This window comes from Convolutriloba macropyga, chromosome 3 (assembly GCF_964194025.1).
Source record: "Convolutriloba macropyga chromosome 3, txConMacr16.3, whole genome shotgun sequence".
Lineage (NCBI taxonomy): Eukaryota > Metazoa > Xenacoelomorpha > Acoela > Convolutidae > Convolutriloba > Convolutriloba macropyga.
In genome coordinates, this window is record NC_134470.1 from 28,652,769 (window position 1) to 28,668,514 (window position 15,746).

Here is a 15,746-nt window from a genome sequence, read left to right on the forward strand (position 1 = left end):
AAGGATAATTGTAGCCAAACTTTCAAAAAGCTTTCTGGAGATAAAAGTTTCTGGAGATGCTATGTTTCAGAACTGAATCAATTTCTTCCTCTTGAAATATGCTGGTTCATCGCCGAAATGCTCTGAGTCTCAAGTACCGGTAATTTTGGAAACAGAAGGATCTGAATCGTCAGGCGTTGAGTTAAATTAAAGAAAAACCCAAAAATCAAGATATTCATTTAATTTGGATTCAGATCGTTCTCTTATTTGCGTTCATCTAATTGGGTGCACTCTCCAACAGTTGTTCCTGATTGCAACAAAAATTCAATCAAAAAAAAATCGTAACGTTTGATTTCTGGACTCTTGCTTTCATCAATTTTGTCAATTTCGTCGTTTCATCTTGCGGAAAATAGACGCTCCAAAAAGTCTGTAAGTTACTATGGAGAGATTTATTGATTTTAGATGAATTTTTGAATTTTTTGCTATCTTAGAGCAATGACATCTTACACGTGTCCGGCGGGAATCATAAAAAAGATTTCTGAAATATGTGGATTCCTCGTCATTTGGAGACTTTTGAAGCTAAGCATAACATTCGACAGGCGGATTTACGGATCAACTTTTGTTAATCTTATTAAAATAACAATTTGGTTCACATATTAAATTATCTGGAGAAAATTGACGATAGTTTAAACATGCTAACAAACATCGATACTTCAAAAAATTTGACACCTAATTAGAAATTTCATTCGTCTTGATCTTGCTGGTTTATTAATCACCAGTCCTTCAAACACAATGATTAAAGAGACCATTTTGTAAAAAAAATTGGGTCTAGGAATTTTAAGAAAGCCCTTCTTTTTGTTGTTGAATTATTATTGAATAACTTTTGCTGAGATATTTTAAAAAGGAACTAATAAAACGCTTTTGTAGGGCCTAATCGATTGTTGATGAAATTTTTCTTGTTTTTTTTCCTCGAAGGATAATTGTAGCCAAACTTTCAAAAAGCTTTCTGGAGATAAAAGTTTCTGGAGATGCTATGTTTCAGAACTGAATCAATTTCTTCCTCTTGAAATATGCTGGTTCATCGCCGAAATGCTCTGAGTCTCAAGTACCGGTAATTTTGGAAACAGAAGGATCTGAATCGTCAGGCGTTGAGTTAAATTAAAGAAAAACCCAAAAATCAAAATATTCATTTAATTTGGATTCAGATCGTTCTCTTATTTGCGTTCATCTAATTGGGTGCACTCTCCAACAGTTGTTCCTGATTGCAACAAAAATTCAATCAAAAAAAAATCGTAACGTTTGATTTCTGGACTCTTGCTTTCATCAATTTTGTCAATTTCGTCGTTTCATCTTGCGGAAAATAGACGCTCCAAAAAGTCTGTAAGTTACTATGGAGAGATTTATTGATTTTAGATGAATTTTTGAATTTTTTGCTATCTTAGAGCAATGACATCTTACACGTGTCCGGCGGGAATCATAAAAAAGATTTCTGAAATATGTGGATTCCTCGTCATTTGGAGACTTTTGAAGCTAAGCATAACATTCGACAGGCGGATTTACGGATCAACTTTTGTTAATCTTATTAAAATAACAATTTGGTTCACATATTAAATTATCTGGAGAAAATTGACGATAGTTTAAACATGCTAACAAACATCGATACTTCAAAAAAATTGACACCTAATTAGAAATTTCATTCGTCTTGATCTTGCTGGTTTATTAATCACCAGTCCTTCAAACACAATGATTAAAGAGACTATTTTGTAAAAAAAAATTGGGTCTAGGAATTTTAAGAAAGCCCTTCTTTTTGTTGTTGAATTATTATTGAATAACTTTTGCTGAGATATTTTAAAAAGGAACTAATAAAACGCTTTTGTAGGGCTTAATCGATTGTTGATGAAATTTTTCTTGTTTTTTTTCCTCGAAGGATAATTGTAGCCAAACTTTCAAAAAGCTTTCTGGAGATAAAAGTTTCTGGAGATGCTATGTTTCAGAACTGAATCAATTTCTTCCTCTTGAAATATGCTGGTTCATCGCCGAAATGCTCTGAGTCTCAAGTACTGGTAGTTTTGGAAACAGAAGGATCTGAATCGTCAGGCGTTGAGTTAAATTAAAGAAAACCCAAAAACCAAGATATTCATTTAATTTGGATTCAGATCGTTCTCTTATTTGCGTTCATCTAATTGGGTGCACTCTTCAACAGTTGTTCCTGATTGCAACAAAAATTCAATCGAAAAAAAATCGTAACGTTTGATTTCTGGACTCTTGCTTTCATCAATTTTGTCAATTTCGTCGTTTCATCTTGCGGAAAACAGACGCTTCAAAAAGTCTGTAAGTTACTATGGAGAGATTTATTGATTTTAGATGAATTTTTGAAATTTTTGCTATCTTAGAGCAATGACATCTTACACGTGTCCGGCGGGAATAAAAAAAAAGATTTTTGAAACATGTGGATTCCTCGTCATTCGGAGACTTTTGAAGCTAAGCATAACATTCGACAGGCGGATTTACGGATCAATTTTTTGTTAATCTTATTAAGATAACAATTTTGTTCACATATTAAATTATCTGGAGAAAATTGACGATAGTTTAAACATGCTAACAAACATCGATACTTCAAAAAATTTGACACCTAATTAGAAATTTCATTCGTCTTGATCTTGCTGGTTTATTAATCACCAGTCCTTCAAACACAATGATTAAAGAGACTATTTTGTAAAAAAAAAATTGGGGCTAGGAATTTTAGGAAAGCCCTTCTTTTTGTTGTTGAATTATTATTGAATAACTTTTGCTGAGATATTTTAAAAAGGAACTAATAAAACGCTTTTGTAGAGCATAATCGATGGTTGATGAAATTTTTCTTGTTTTTTTCCTCGAAGGATAATTGTAGCCAAAAATTTCAAAAAGTTTCCCTTTTCTTGCCTTTTCGCGACCAAGAGAACTGCAATCGCTGTCACAACCTTTGCTTTCTTAATCATGCTTTGCACTAACAATCTATGAATAATAGAAGCACACGTTATTCATAACCAAACGTCATAATCTTCTCAGAAAATTTTCTAAATGCAAAAACAATCTAACAAATTTGAATTGCACAGGTTTTGTTGTTTTCTTGTAACACGTTTTAACACAGTTCTCCACAACTTTTCAATTTCAAGAACAGATTAATGGTAGAACCCAGTTGGCATTAAACAGAACTAGGGACTCTTAGCTGGTCTTAGTGCTGTTTCAGTTGCTTGTGCTAAAGTTGCTTCAAAAGACTACATCAAAGTGAAGACCCTCAGCCCCTAAGTTCTAGAATTCTCAATTTTTTTAGCAATTTTTTGAGGTTTCTGTTAAAGGGTTCTGCACTAGACGTTGGTAAGTGTTCAACAAAACTTGTCCCAGCTATTTTTTCTTTTCAGTTTTTTTTTCTTGCTGCATGCGTAGTGATAATGCCAATTAAAGAAAAATTTGCATGAAAGCCGAAAGCTTTTTAACTTTTGGGCTTGTACATAGGCTAATGGGTTGAACTCGGCGGTGAATAAAATTTTTGAAAACGTCAATAAAAACTGAACACATTGCCGGTTTTCTTGTGATTTTCAGTTCAATTGATTAAAAAGTTTTTTTTAGCTCTGATCTTTGTTTTGGCATAAAATTATTGGTTCTTAAAAAAAGGAAGCGAGAAACTTAATCAAATCTTCAGTACTTTGCTAATGTTAACTCTTTCGACAATTGTTGTTTTGCCTACCAATTGCTCTAGCAGTTATATTCAAAGAGTCCAGCATATTAAAAAAACACACTCCAAAAGCAAATTAATCAGTAGAAAACAACCGGACGCAGAAAAGCATATAAAATCAAATTCTATTCCTACATTTAACCAAAACCAATCTGTTCACGATTTTTTAGAACGCATACTTAGTTAGCAACTGCTATCAATGCCTAATCAGCATTGTCACAAATTTACAATTTACAGAATCTTTAAATTTGCATTAGAACGGTTATGAGTAGTTTGTGATCAATTCATTTTCGGTATGAAATTTCTGACCATTATTATTAATTAGCAGGTTTCCAATTAAATTAAGTTTACCCAAAAAGTGACGTTGGCAAAATGAATACAATCTGTCAACAATACTATCAACAGCCAAGCCAATAGGTAAGTTTGACGTTTGACAAGAAGAACCAGTTGTCAAGAAGTACGAATACAGATTAAAAATATCAAAGATGGTTTATAACTTTGATAGTTCTGTCTACGAAAACAGATTAAAGTGCGTATCTAAGCGCAAATCCAGAGATGGCTCAAATTATTGCGAGGTGATTTTCTCATTTCGTGTTAGTTTTCGAGTAAAAAAACACTTGGTCGTTTCAACATAAAATTAACCTGATATTCCGAGCAAGGCGAATGGTTAAAGCAGCAAACCTGAGAGCCTCCTGATTGGGAATATTCAGACAGCAATCAATGCAACAGTAATTTACAGTATAACAGATTTGACAAATCAGGGCAAGGCAAGTACGCGGAGGTTGGGGACAGAGCGCTGAACCAGACTAAAGACATTCTGTTTTTTTTTCTGAATAGCCAGTACTCTGTTCATTTCCCAATTTTTGCACTCTCTAGTCTTCATTTTTGACTGCAAAATTTACTGAATGAAAAATAATAGGTTCAGCTTAACTCCCACCAACAAGGTTTACGCAATATGCGATTCCAAATTCCTCGTGAGTACTTCTAACATTTAATTTTAGTAGCAAGTTGTAAACACTGAGCTAAATGGGCTGTTGGCAATTGTCCACAAACTAGCTTATGTATAAAAGAGTGCGTACACCACTATAGTAATTACCAGTTATAAGCTATAGGAAAATGACTTTATTCTGCTCCGACTTAATTTTGGGGTATCAGTAACTTTCAGACTAACCAGGAAAGAATTACCGTGGGGCGAACTCTATGACCTCAATATAACCATAATGAAGAAAAACTGCAAATAAAGAAAACTTTCTGGAGATAAAAGTTTCTGGAGATGCAATGTTTCAGAACTGAATCAATTTCTTCCTCTTGAAATATGCTGGTTCATCGCTGAAATGCTCCGAGTCTCAAATACCGGTAGTTTTGGAAACAGAAGGATCTTAATCGTCAGGCGTTGAGTTAAATTAAAGAAAAACCCAAAAACCAAGATATTAATTTAATTTGGATTCAGATCGTCCTCTTATTTGCGCTCATCTAATTGGGTGCACTCTTCAACAGTTGTTCCTGATTGCAACAAAAATTCAATCGAAAAAAAATCGTAACGTTTGATTTCTGGAATCGTGCTTTCATAAATTTTTTCGAATTCGGCGTTTCATCTTGCGGAAAATAGACGCTTCAAAAAGTCTGTAAGTTACTATGGAGAGATTTATTGATTTTAGATGAATTTTTGAATTTTTTGCTTTCTTAGAGCAATGACATCTTACACGTGTCCGGCGGTAATCATAAAAAAGATTTTTGAAACATGTGGACCTCGTCATTCGGAGACTTTTGAAGCTAAGCATAACATTCGACAGGCGGATTTACGGATCAATTTTTTGTTAATCTTATTAGAATAACAATTTGGTTCACATATTAAATTATCTGGAGAAAATTGACGATAGTTTAAACATGCTAACAAACATCGATACTTCAAAAAATTTGACACCTAATTAGAAATTTCATTCGTCTTGATCTTGCTGGTTTATTCATCACCAGTCCTTCAAACACAATGATTAAAGAGACTTTTGTAAAAAAAATTGGGGCTAGGAATTTCAAGAAAGCCCTTCTTTTTGTTGTTGAATTATTTTTGAATAACTTTTGCTGAGATATTTTAAAAAAGAACTAATAAAACGCTTTTGTAGGGCCTAATCGATTGTTGATGAAATTTTTCTTGTTTTTTTTTCCTCGAAGGATAATTGTAGCCAAAAATTTCAAAAAGTTTCCCTTTTCTTGCCTTTTCGCGACCAAGAGAACTGCAATCGCTTTCACAAGCTTTGCTTTCTTAATCATGCTTCGCACTAACATTCTATGAATAATAGAAGCACACGTTATTCATAACCAAATGTCATCATCTTCTCAGAAATTTTTTTTAATGCAAAAACAATCTAACAAACTTGAAGTGCACAGGTTTTGTTGTTTTCTCGTAACACGTTTTAACACAGTTCTCCACGATTCTTCAATTTCAAAAACAGATAAATGGTAGAACCCAGTTGGCAGTAAACGGAACTAGGGACTCTTAGCTGGTCTTAGTGCTGTTTCAGTTGCTTGTTCTGCTAAAGTTGCTTCAAAAGACTACATCAAAGTGAAGAAGCCCTTTTGAAGACCCTCAGCCCCTAAGTTCTAGAATTCTCAATTTTTTTAGCAATTTTTTGAGGTTTCTGTTAAAGGGGTCTGCACCAGACGTTGGTAAGTGTTCAACCAAAACTTGTTCCAGCTATTTTTTCCTTTCAGTTTTTTTCTTGCTGCATGCGTAGTGATAATGCCAATTAAAGCAAAATTTGCATGAAAGCCGAATGCTTTTTAACTTTTGGGCTTGCACATGGGCTAATGGTTTGAACTCGGCGGTGAATAAAATTTTTGAAAACATCAATAAAAACTGAACACATTGCCGGTTTTCTTGTGATTTTCAGTTCAATTGATTAAAAAGTTTTTTTGAGCTCTGATCTCTCTTTTGGCATAAAATTATTGGTTCTTAAAAAAAAAGGAAGCGAGAAACTTAATCAAATCTTCAGTACTTTGCTAATGTTAACTCTTTCGACAATTGTTGTTTTGCCTACCAATTGCTCTAGCAGTTATATTCAAAGAGCCGAGCATATTAAAAAAAACACACTCCAAAAGCAAATTAATCAGTAGAAAACAACCAGACGCAGAAAAGCATCTAAAATCAAATTCCATTCCTACATTTAATCAAAACCAATTTGTTCACGATTTTTTAGAATGCATACTTAGTTAGCAACTGCTTTCAATGCCTAATCAGTATTGTCACAAATTTACAATTTACAGAATCTTTAAAATTGCATTAGAACGGTTATGAGTGGTTTGTGATCAATTCATTTTCGGTATGAAATTGATGACAATTATTATTAATTAGCAGGTTTCCAATTAAATTAAGTTTACCCAAAAAAGTGACGGTAAAATGAATACAGTCTGTCAACAATACTATCAACAGCCAATCCAATAAGTAAGTTTGACGTTTGACAAGAAGAACCAGTTGTCAAGAAGTACGAAAACAGATTGAAAATACCAAAGATCGTTTGTAACTTTGACAGTTTTGTCTCAGAAAACAGATTAAAGTGCGTATCTAAGCGCAATTCCAGAGATGGCTCAAATTATTGCGAGGTGATTTTCTCATTTCGTGTTAGTTTTCGAGTAATAAAAAACACTTGGTCGTTTCAACATAAAATTAACCTGATATTCCGAGCAAGGCGAATTGTTAAAGTAGCAGACCTGAGAGCCTCCTGATTGGAAATATTCAGGCAGCAATCAATGCAACAGTAATGTACAGTATAACCGATTTGACAATTCAGAAAAACTGCTGGGAAAACGCAATATCTGGAAAGATTTGAAATCGATGCAAAGGATCACTTGCTGTAAATCTTTCCATGCCACATTTGGAAGAGCAACCGTTACTTTTGGTGCAACGACGTGGTCCTCTGATAGCCAAGTGATGTCCAACTTGCAAATTAGTTAACAGCAAAGCGCAGTGAGGCAAATCTAAAAGTGCAATTCAATTAAGAAAACGGACCCTGCATAAAAAAGAACTTGCAAAGCAAATGCAAAAAGCAAGCTGGCCATTCGAACATAATCAACAGAGGTCAGATTCAACAACAGTAAGATCATAAAACAACAAATACCAAGAAAAAATTTAAAAAATTAAGACTATTTGATGTCTTGGTTTCCTAAAAAAATAAAAAATCAGGTCGACCTAACAGAAAAAGTTCCTCTATCGACAGTATTGTTCCATTCCTAAGGAAAAACGGCCGAAACAACTGCGACGTTGGAACATCTTAGCACCCTTCCCACTTAACTCTGTTGAAGAACAACTAAAGCATGCGAGGGAGTACGGACAAATTTTACATCTTCATTGGATTGCATATATAAGCAGAGCAAAGCACCACGAGTATACACATGCAACGAAACCCGTTTATTGAGAAACGCGAAATTGATATTCAGTTGCTAAAAAGTTACAAAACGGAGTAACAGTAAACTGTCATGATACCAAGATACAGCAGATGTTGCAAAAACATCATCGGCGGATCAAAGGCACAATGAATGAAGGAAAAGTTTGAAAAATGAAATGAAACCAATAATAAAAACTGAACGAAAGTTAAAACGAAGGGTACTAGAAAGATCATTGCAAAACGCAGAAACTCGAAGCCGAGCGTCAGCTAATAGAAAATAGCCTAAATAAGATATCAAATTAAAAAACAATTACAGGACGACCGTATTCGATCTCAAGCAACCAAATAGCCAGCAAAGTCAGCTTTTATCTGAGCAGGAAAAAAAAAGATCTCTCCAACTGGTCCGGTAAATAAACAACCCTGTCACGCCAGTTAAATCATAAGCTATATTTGAGGCAAGCCTTGAACTGCACAGACATTGTCATTTCCAAGTATATCGAACTTGAGGTAAATGGTCTGCAAGTGTTGATGATCGCAAATCCTCCCCAGAAATTGTACAGGAAAACACTATGGAAATTAGGCAGCAGTAAACTACCGATGTTGAACAACGTCAACAGAAAACGTCCCGAATGACCAGAGTGATCCAGTATGCTCATTGCATATATCGGCAATACAGTGAATAAACAACCACTACTAAACGCAGAGAAAACAAGCATTCAGAAACCTCTCCAGACAGACAGGCAAAGTCATTAACATGTGGAGTGCCGTATTCTGGACAGTTTCTGTTGTGCTTATTGAATCTCTATGAAGTGCTACTTGGCAGGACTTCAATTCAATATCAATGGACAGTATGAGAGTCTCCACAATCCAAGTCAAGCTATGCTCAAAAAATCATAGTGTCTGATGCTTTCTCAGATACTTTTTTGGATTTTGTGAACGTGCTCCAGCAGTGCAGACTATTTGGTGATCTGCAACCCTATTCAACACTGTAATTGGCATTAGATAAGTTACCGCAAGTTGTTGATGAAAAGCTGCGGTTCTATGTTCGTCTGGTTTTGATCTGTTTATGTTTGAAAAATGGCTTTAAAAAGGTCATCCTTAGGCAAACAGGAATACCGACTAATAGAGGCAAAGGTGATCTAATGATATCGGACTCTGCACAGACATTGTCATTTATTCTGGACAGTTTCTGTTGTGCTTATTGAATCTCTATGAAGTGCTACTTGGCAGGACTTCAATTCAATATCAATGGAAGCACAACAGAACCCGCTTAAAAGTGAAGAAAAAGAAGCAAACAAATTGTCACTGTAAACAGCGTTTGCTCAAAATTTTATACCTCAGCACTGATAAAGCTACCCTTATGTAAGACGTCAGTGAAGAGGAAACGTAATCAAAGTTTGTAACGTTAAAGAGTAAAGATGACGCATCAAGCGCAACTGATTGCAACATTCAGAAACACAATTGTACAGAGCAAAAATGCAGTCAATGTGAGCTCAGGGATAATCAAGCAGAGTAACAAAGTAGTGAAATTTCTATCTCTATTTCCTGTCTAAAAAACAGCGTGGTGGCAACAGTCTCAACATATAAGCTTCCCTCGAACAACGTTACCCACAATTCACCAAAGCGTTCAAGCGAACTTGTGAGTTCAAGGCATCGATGTCACGTTTAACATAATTGTTAAATTAGAACGAAAGATCTGAATACTGATAAACTTCCTCTCAAAATCAGTGGACTTAATTCGGTGATACCTTGGATTGAAGAGTTTGCACACACGTCAATCTCATTGGCAAACAAAAAACATAACCGCTAAAAGTTGAAGCCAAGCTTAAAAAATTGAGTGTTCTCCTCAATAAAAACTTCCTGATGCAAAATGGCAACATCCTTTGCCATGTCTCTCACGAGTTGTGACGCGCATTGAACGTTTCGGGTTCTAACAGAATTAGAACGAGTAGTCAATGCACACACGACCGCATGACCGCACGGCAAACAAAGCAAAAATTTAACGCATTTTTTCAGTCAGATTAAACCTGAAGATGGGCAGGATTATCCAAACTTAAGGGCACGTAAAACCATTGACTTCAAACGCAACGTCATCAGTCATTCAACAAAAAAGGGCGAGCAAAAAGGTTGGTAAAGAGTTCGAAGAGGTTTAGACGCGAGCAATGCAAAGTTGGAACGTTGTGGAGTAAAAAAAAGAAAAATATACTAAAAAGAATACAGCTCAGCCCTTGGGTCATTTTTACTCGTCGGAGTGAAGAGTTGAAAAGAGCTTAAATCTGAAGAATTCGTATCAATAATTGATAGACAACGACGTTGAAAGAGGATTTACGAGGATAATGAATGACTCCGATATGAAATACACTTTTGAGAAGGAAATTTATTCATCACAACGTCCATTGCTACACCCGAACAAGCCCGGCAAAAGGACAGCAACGCTGCATCGCAGTACCAGAAAATAGTTCAGGAGACAGTTTACAAGCAAAACCTATTGTACTACATGATCAGAAGTTTATTAGAAAATTGAGAGGCACCAATAGTTGAGATTCCGCAAATGCAAGTTTTTCAAGCAGTTTAGATAAAGACTGAGGATTCTTTGGCATCCAAGAACTGATAAGACTGCTCCAATGAATGGGTATCAGCGTCACGTATATTGAGCGAACAGTTCTTTAGTTTTTCATGCTATGCTGCATGCGGCGCACAATAATAAGGCAACCGATTGAAGCAAAGAATTGAGAACGACAACGGAAACAAATGGAAACAAAAGACAATTAATTCAAGTCTTTGGAAAGGCGAAAACAATCCATCGAAGCTTCAATCGGCTACAATCATATCTCTCACAAAGAGAAACTGAAATGCAGTATCGGCTATGCAACAGTCATAGCGTTGGCAAATGAATCTCAGTAGACTTGAAGTCGATCGGCGACACAATCAAGTTCGACTATTGCAGCTACATTGGACTCCTACTGGCGATAATCTTCAGGTGTGTCGAAGAACCAACAAAAAAGATGAAATTGAAACAGCCCATTGGAGGAACCAACCTGTCATTAGTATCTTCGTATTAAACCAGATTGGATTGCTTGCATGAAATGCTACGTGGATTGAAGATATGTGTGAATACGCAGCCGATTTAGCATTTTTATTTGGAAAATATCGAGCGGCACCGATAAAACATGTTTCAATAAACGGTATGGAAATTTAAGCAGATTTCATGACAATGAGGTTGAAGGACGAGATTGTCAAGGAAATCAAATCCAGATACATAGTTGCTGTTGAACTACTGTACTGAAACTGTTACTGTTGATGTTTCTCGAAACTGAAAGGAAATTTAAAAACCAGCAAAGTTTTACAGTTCTCAACCCAACTTGTTGATGAAATACTTATTTGCGCCGAAGGCCGAATACGAAACAGTCAACTGGATCTCATTGTAAAACGTCCATTATCGTACATTAGAAACATCACAAATTTGACTTATTCTTGCAAATTGAGCTCACAAAAAATCTATAGTAAGGCTCCGATCATCATAAAAATTTGCTGCAGGGATGACAAGCAACATAGAAACACACAATTTTCTACGTTTAAGGAAGGCCATGTTCAAAACCTGCAAAAAAGTCAGAGGAGAAAAGCGGTATCAGTAACTAAAGATTTGCACAATAAAACTACAAGACGCTTCAATTGTTTTTACACATTTGGCTCCTCACTGAAGCTTGCGAGACGGAATTGAAAACACTGTTTTTGTCCGTCTTCAATGTCTTACTGGGAGAGAAGTTGATGTTGATGTAGTACCGATGTCGGACACCCTTATTAATTTAAAGCCAGTCATTACCTTTAATGCGCAGAGACGCATCTCAAATACGATGATTAGTGATATAAGAGGAAATTTAAATCACCAGCGGCACCACGCTTCTGAAGACCGCGGTAGCAAACATTTAGAGGCTATAGCCAAAAGCGGAAATGTGTATGCAGTTTTGGTGAACCGATCAGTTAGCGCCGATGTCTGTCAGCAATGATGTGTATTGTTGAACAGACATCGAACGCAAGACCATCGGCAGTTTCTGACGTTAATGACAGAAGCATTGGCTTCATAACACTTCCTACAATGCAACCAGAATACTCGCTTACTGTATCAAACACAGAGATAAATTTGTTGATAATCGAAAGCCGTTCTGGCAAACAACAGTTTTCACAGGAAGCGTTTGCTACAATGAATCGACGAGTAATACGCGAAAATGACGTTCTGTGGTATGCAAAAATCGAAAACATGGCGATCTCGTTCGCTTGGTTAAAAATAGCGACAAACCGAATGTTATAATCTGAGTAAGGTTACGTAGATGATCTGATCTAAGGGTCTGACAAAGTGATTCCATCAGGGGGAAAGCGCGTTCCTCTACCACCACGTGGAATTGATATTTCAGATAAAAACTGGCCAGCAATGTTGGATCCGAGCCCATTAAACGAATAAACGCATTCAAGGACAAAGTAATTTTTAGAGAATAGGTCAACAGGAAGATTTAAATGCTACTTCCAATGGGAGGCCCATCGATTCTTTAACCAGTTGTCTACATACATAGTTCGCAACTAATTTTGTACGTGATTAACACATAAAAAAATAGCAGTATAAATAGAGCTTCAAACATTCGGTTGCTTACATTTGGAATTATTTTAGTAATTCCAGTGGAGCAAATTATTGAGTCAGCAAAAATTAACGAGTCGCGATAGCGGGACTAATTGATTATCAATTATTGCCACGGTAACCAAAAGTGATGGGGAAAAACCGCGTGAACAAATTGGGTGTTCCAAAACATTTTATGCAATAATCGGGTTATGTGCCTCGACATAAATGTAAAGCACTGTTTCTCTTAGTTGATAGTTTTCTTCTTCTTGCTCTCTTCCTCTTTTGATAGGAAAAAACTATAAATCACAGAGCTGCTATCTAAAATGTTTACAACTTCAAAAGTATTTTCTCAAATTTTAACAGATTTAACATAATACTTCATTCTATTCTAAGGTCTTCATATTTAGAAAACTCTCCGGTGCTTTTCGCACTGCCCCCAACAATTATTTCACTTTAAACGATTTTGCAAATTTTTCTACATTTCTACATTTTTCTACATTTCTGATTTGTCTCAAAAAGATTTGTTCATCAATGCGCTCTTGAACAAGAGTTCCTCACTGAAGCAATCGGAAATGAACAGAGTCAAAATCCTAAAACAGAATCGAAACAAAATTTCTTAAGACCCAAAAAGCCAAGTTTTTGAAGACCGTTGCTTTAACTTTTGCAAATTAATCTTAGTCACAGGTTCGGTTGATTCATCTTAGAAACAGTAGGAACTATCAACAAAACTGATCGACATTTAAAAGGCATGTTTAGTGAGGCCGAAACAAAGACGTGGTGGGCCCAAAATACGAAGTACTAAAAGCCCGCCATAATAAATTTTGGTTAAATTTGTCAAAATTAGCAGGTAAAATTTTATTAGGAGCAATGGCAGTGCCTGCATCATCTCATGAGTAAAAAAAGGAGCACTGAACTATGGACTACAAAAAAAGCGCGTAAATTTGTTATTTCAGAAAATAAAAACTTTTTTGAGTGCTTGTTTTTATCTCAATCGGGGTCAAGGGAGTAAAAGGCGGCCATTTTCCGGCAATATATCAGGTAGGCTTTTGATATTTTTGGAATAATTGATATCATGACAGTGTTAATGTCACAATCCCCCTCCGCAAAAAGGACAAAAGAGGAGATTTACTAGCTTTCTGCTACGCGGCTGAAAAATGAAGTTTTAGTAAACAACAATATCAAACTGTTTTGTAAAAAAAAACCTTTCAGTTTTTTCTGTAAATTTAAAAATTGAATCAATCTGACTGTTTACAACAAACACACATCTTTTTAGTGCCAGCTGTCTTTCATTGTTCAGGTTGAGAAAATGAGAACGCGTTCAAAGTTCGTAAAATTATCGTGGTGAAAAATTTTGGGATTCTAATGTCTGTTTTTTTGCCAAAATCCTGATTAACCAACCATGCTTTCTTTTCAACCGAATTGAATTTACAAGAAATATATTCAGCAACAAATTCTATTATTTAGTGTTAACTGCTCCAAACTATTTTAACTCTAACAATTAACTTGAAAAAAACAGCTACTAAAGGTGCAAGGTTGATTTTGCGAGAAATTTAGACTACATTTTTTTTTCACAAAATGTGGTTAATTGTTCCGTCTAAGTGTATCTACTTGTTTGTTTCAGATACTTTTTTTATCAATTATTGATCATTTTTAATTAATTTTAATTTGAATTTTTTTCTTTTAATTTGTAAATAGAGGTTTTGTGATTTAATTGGCAGCAAAAGGACAATTTGAGATTTCCAAAAGGACAATTTTCTGAAAATATGCCACTAAAATCAATCCGGAAACAAGCCGACGGTCAGTTCAATATACAGATATACAAACTACCCATCAACAATGACACATGGACCCGGAACAACTCATTGTCTGAAATGACTAAACTGTTTGCATTTTAAATGACACGCGTTGTTGCATACTTTCTTTTCATCAAATTATGTGCTAATAAATAGCTTTAAAACTATCCGCACAAAACCATCAGCACGTTACTGAGAGTTCTGCAGAGGCTTCATCGTCAGCATGCCTACCTTGTATCCAAATCCTTTTTCGCCAGTACACAAAGCGCGGAAGTTCTCAACTGTCTTGGGAACAATCTCCCTATAAAGTTCCATCTTTATCCTCCCTGCGTCAGACCCGCCAATAGAAATATCAAAGTATACATGACACACCATTTCCACTTATAAGTTGAATCGATAGGTAAAACTGAACTCGCTCAAATCGATAAAAGAAAAGTAATTCAGTTTAGCAAGATCCGTTTTATAAGTAAAATTCCCTGCCTATCGGCTTGCTTGACCGCCATCTAATTACGTGATAGTGGTACCAACCTAGGCGAATAAGCGTCTAGTAGAAAGATTTAAAATTGAGAGAAAACGGATTATTTTGGCTTTCGTGATCAATCAAGTTTTAATTTCTTAACAATCACCGCAAATTTTAATAATAAAATTTATTTAATAATTCATTTTAATCAAACAGGTTAAAGAGAATCTGCTCATAAGTATTCTCATGGAACAAACACTTCCCTTTTCTATCATTCTGCTAGACGCACATTTGGCTGGAATATTAATTTGGCTCCCGGCTCCTTCAAAAAGCAACTTTACATCATTTTGCACACTTTTGATGAGAGTTTATCCGAATAGTCCAACATCCATTTAGCAACAAAACGTTGCCAATTGCAAAGGCACCCCCCCCCCCCCTGACTCATGTATCTGCACAAAATTTGACATCGTCCTTTTGATCTATTGACAGGGTTGCCTCAGCAAGTTCAGTTTGACATGGATCAAAGATATGTTTGATGTCTGATCGTCTTTCTAACTAATTTACTGAATCTGAAATTCTTCAAGCAGCTCTACGAAATATCATCTCTACTTGGCCTTTTAACAGCCCTAGTCAAACTCAGACGGTTATCTTGTAAGATCGTGCAAGACTGTGACAAAGGGCGGTTATATTGAAAGATCTAGAGAATGAGGGTTAACACCTTGAAAGAACACGCTTAGTTTTGTACGGCTCCGGTGATAAATGTACGAAATAACATTCATAAGAGTATCTTGAAAGATAACCATCTTAT

The 15,746-nt window shown here is 35.6% G+C and overlaps 1 protein-coding gene across 1 annotated transcript in view; it reads right to left on the reverse strand.

The window, feature by feature from the left end:
- The window catches only part of LOC142336978 (uncharacterized), a 30,728-nt gene extending 15,781 nt beyond the window's left edge, over positions 1–14,947 (reverse strand). The window contains exon 1 of the mRNA XM_075385979.1: positions 14,710–14,947. Within this exon, the coding sequence (XP_075242094.1) occupies positions 14,710–14,853 (144 nt within the window). The 5' untranslated portion in view covers positions 14,854–14,947. The remainder of the gene's footprint in view (positions 1–14,709) is intronic.
- Positions 14,948–15,746: the final 799 nt, after the last annotated feature.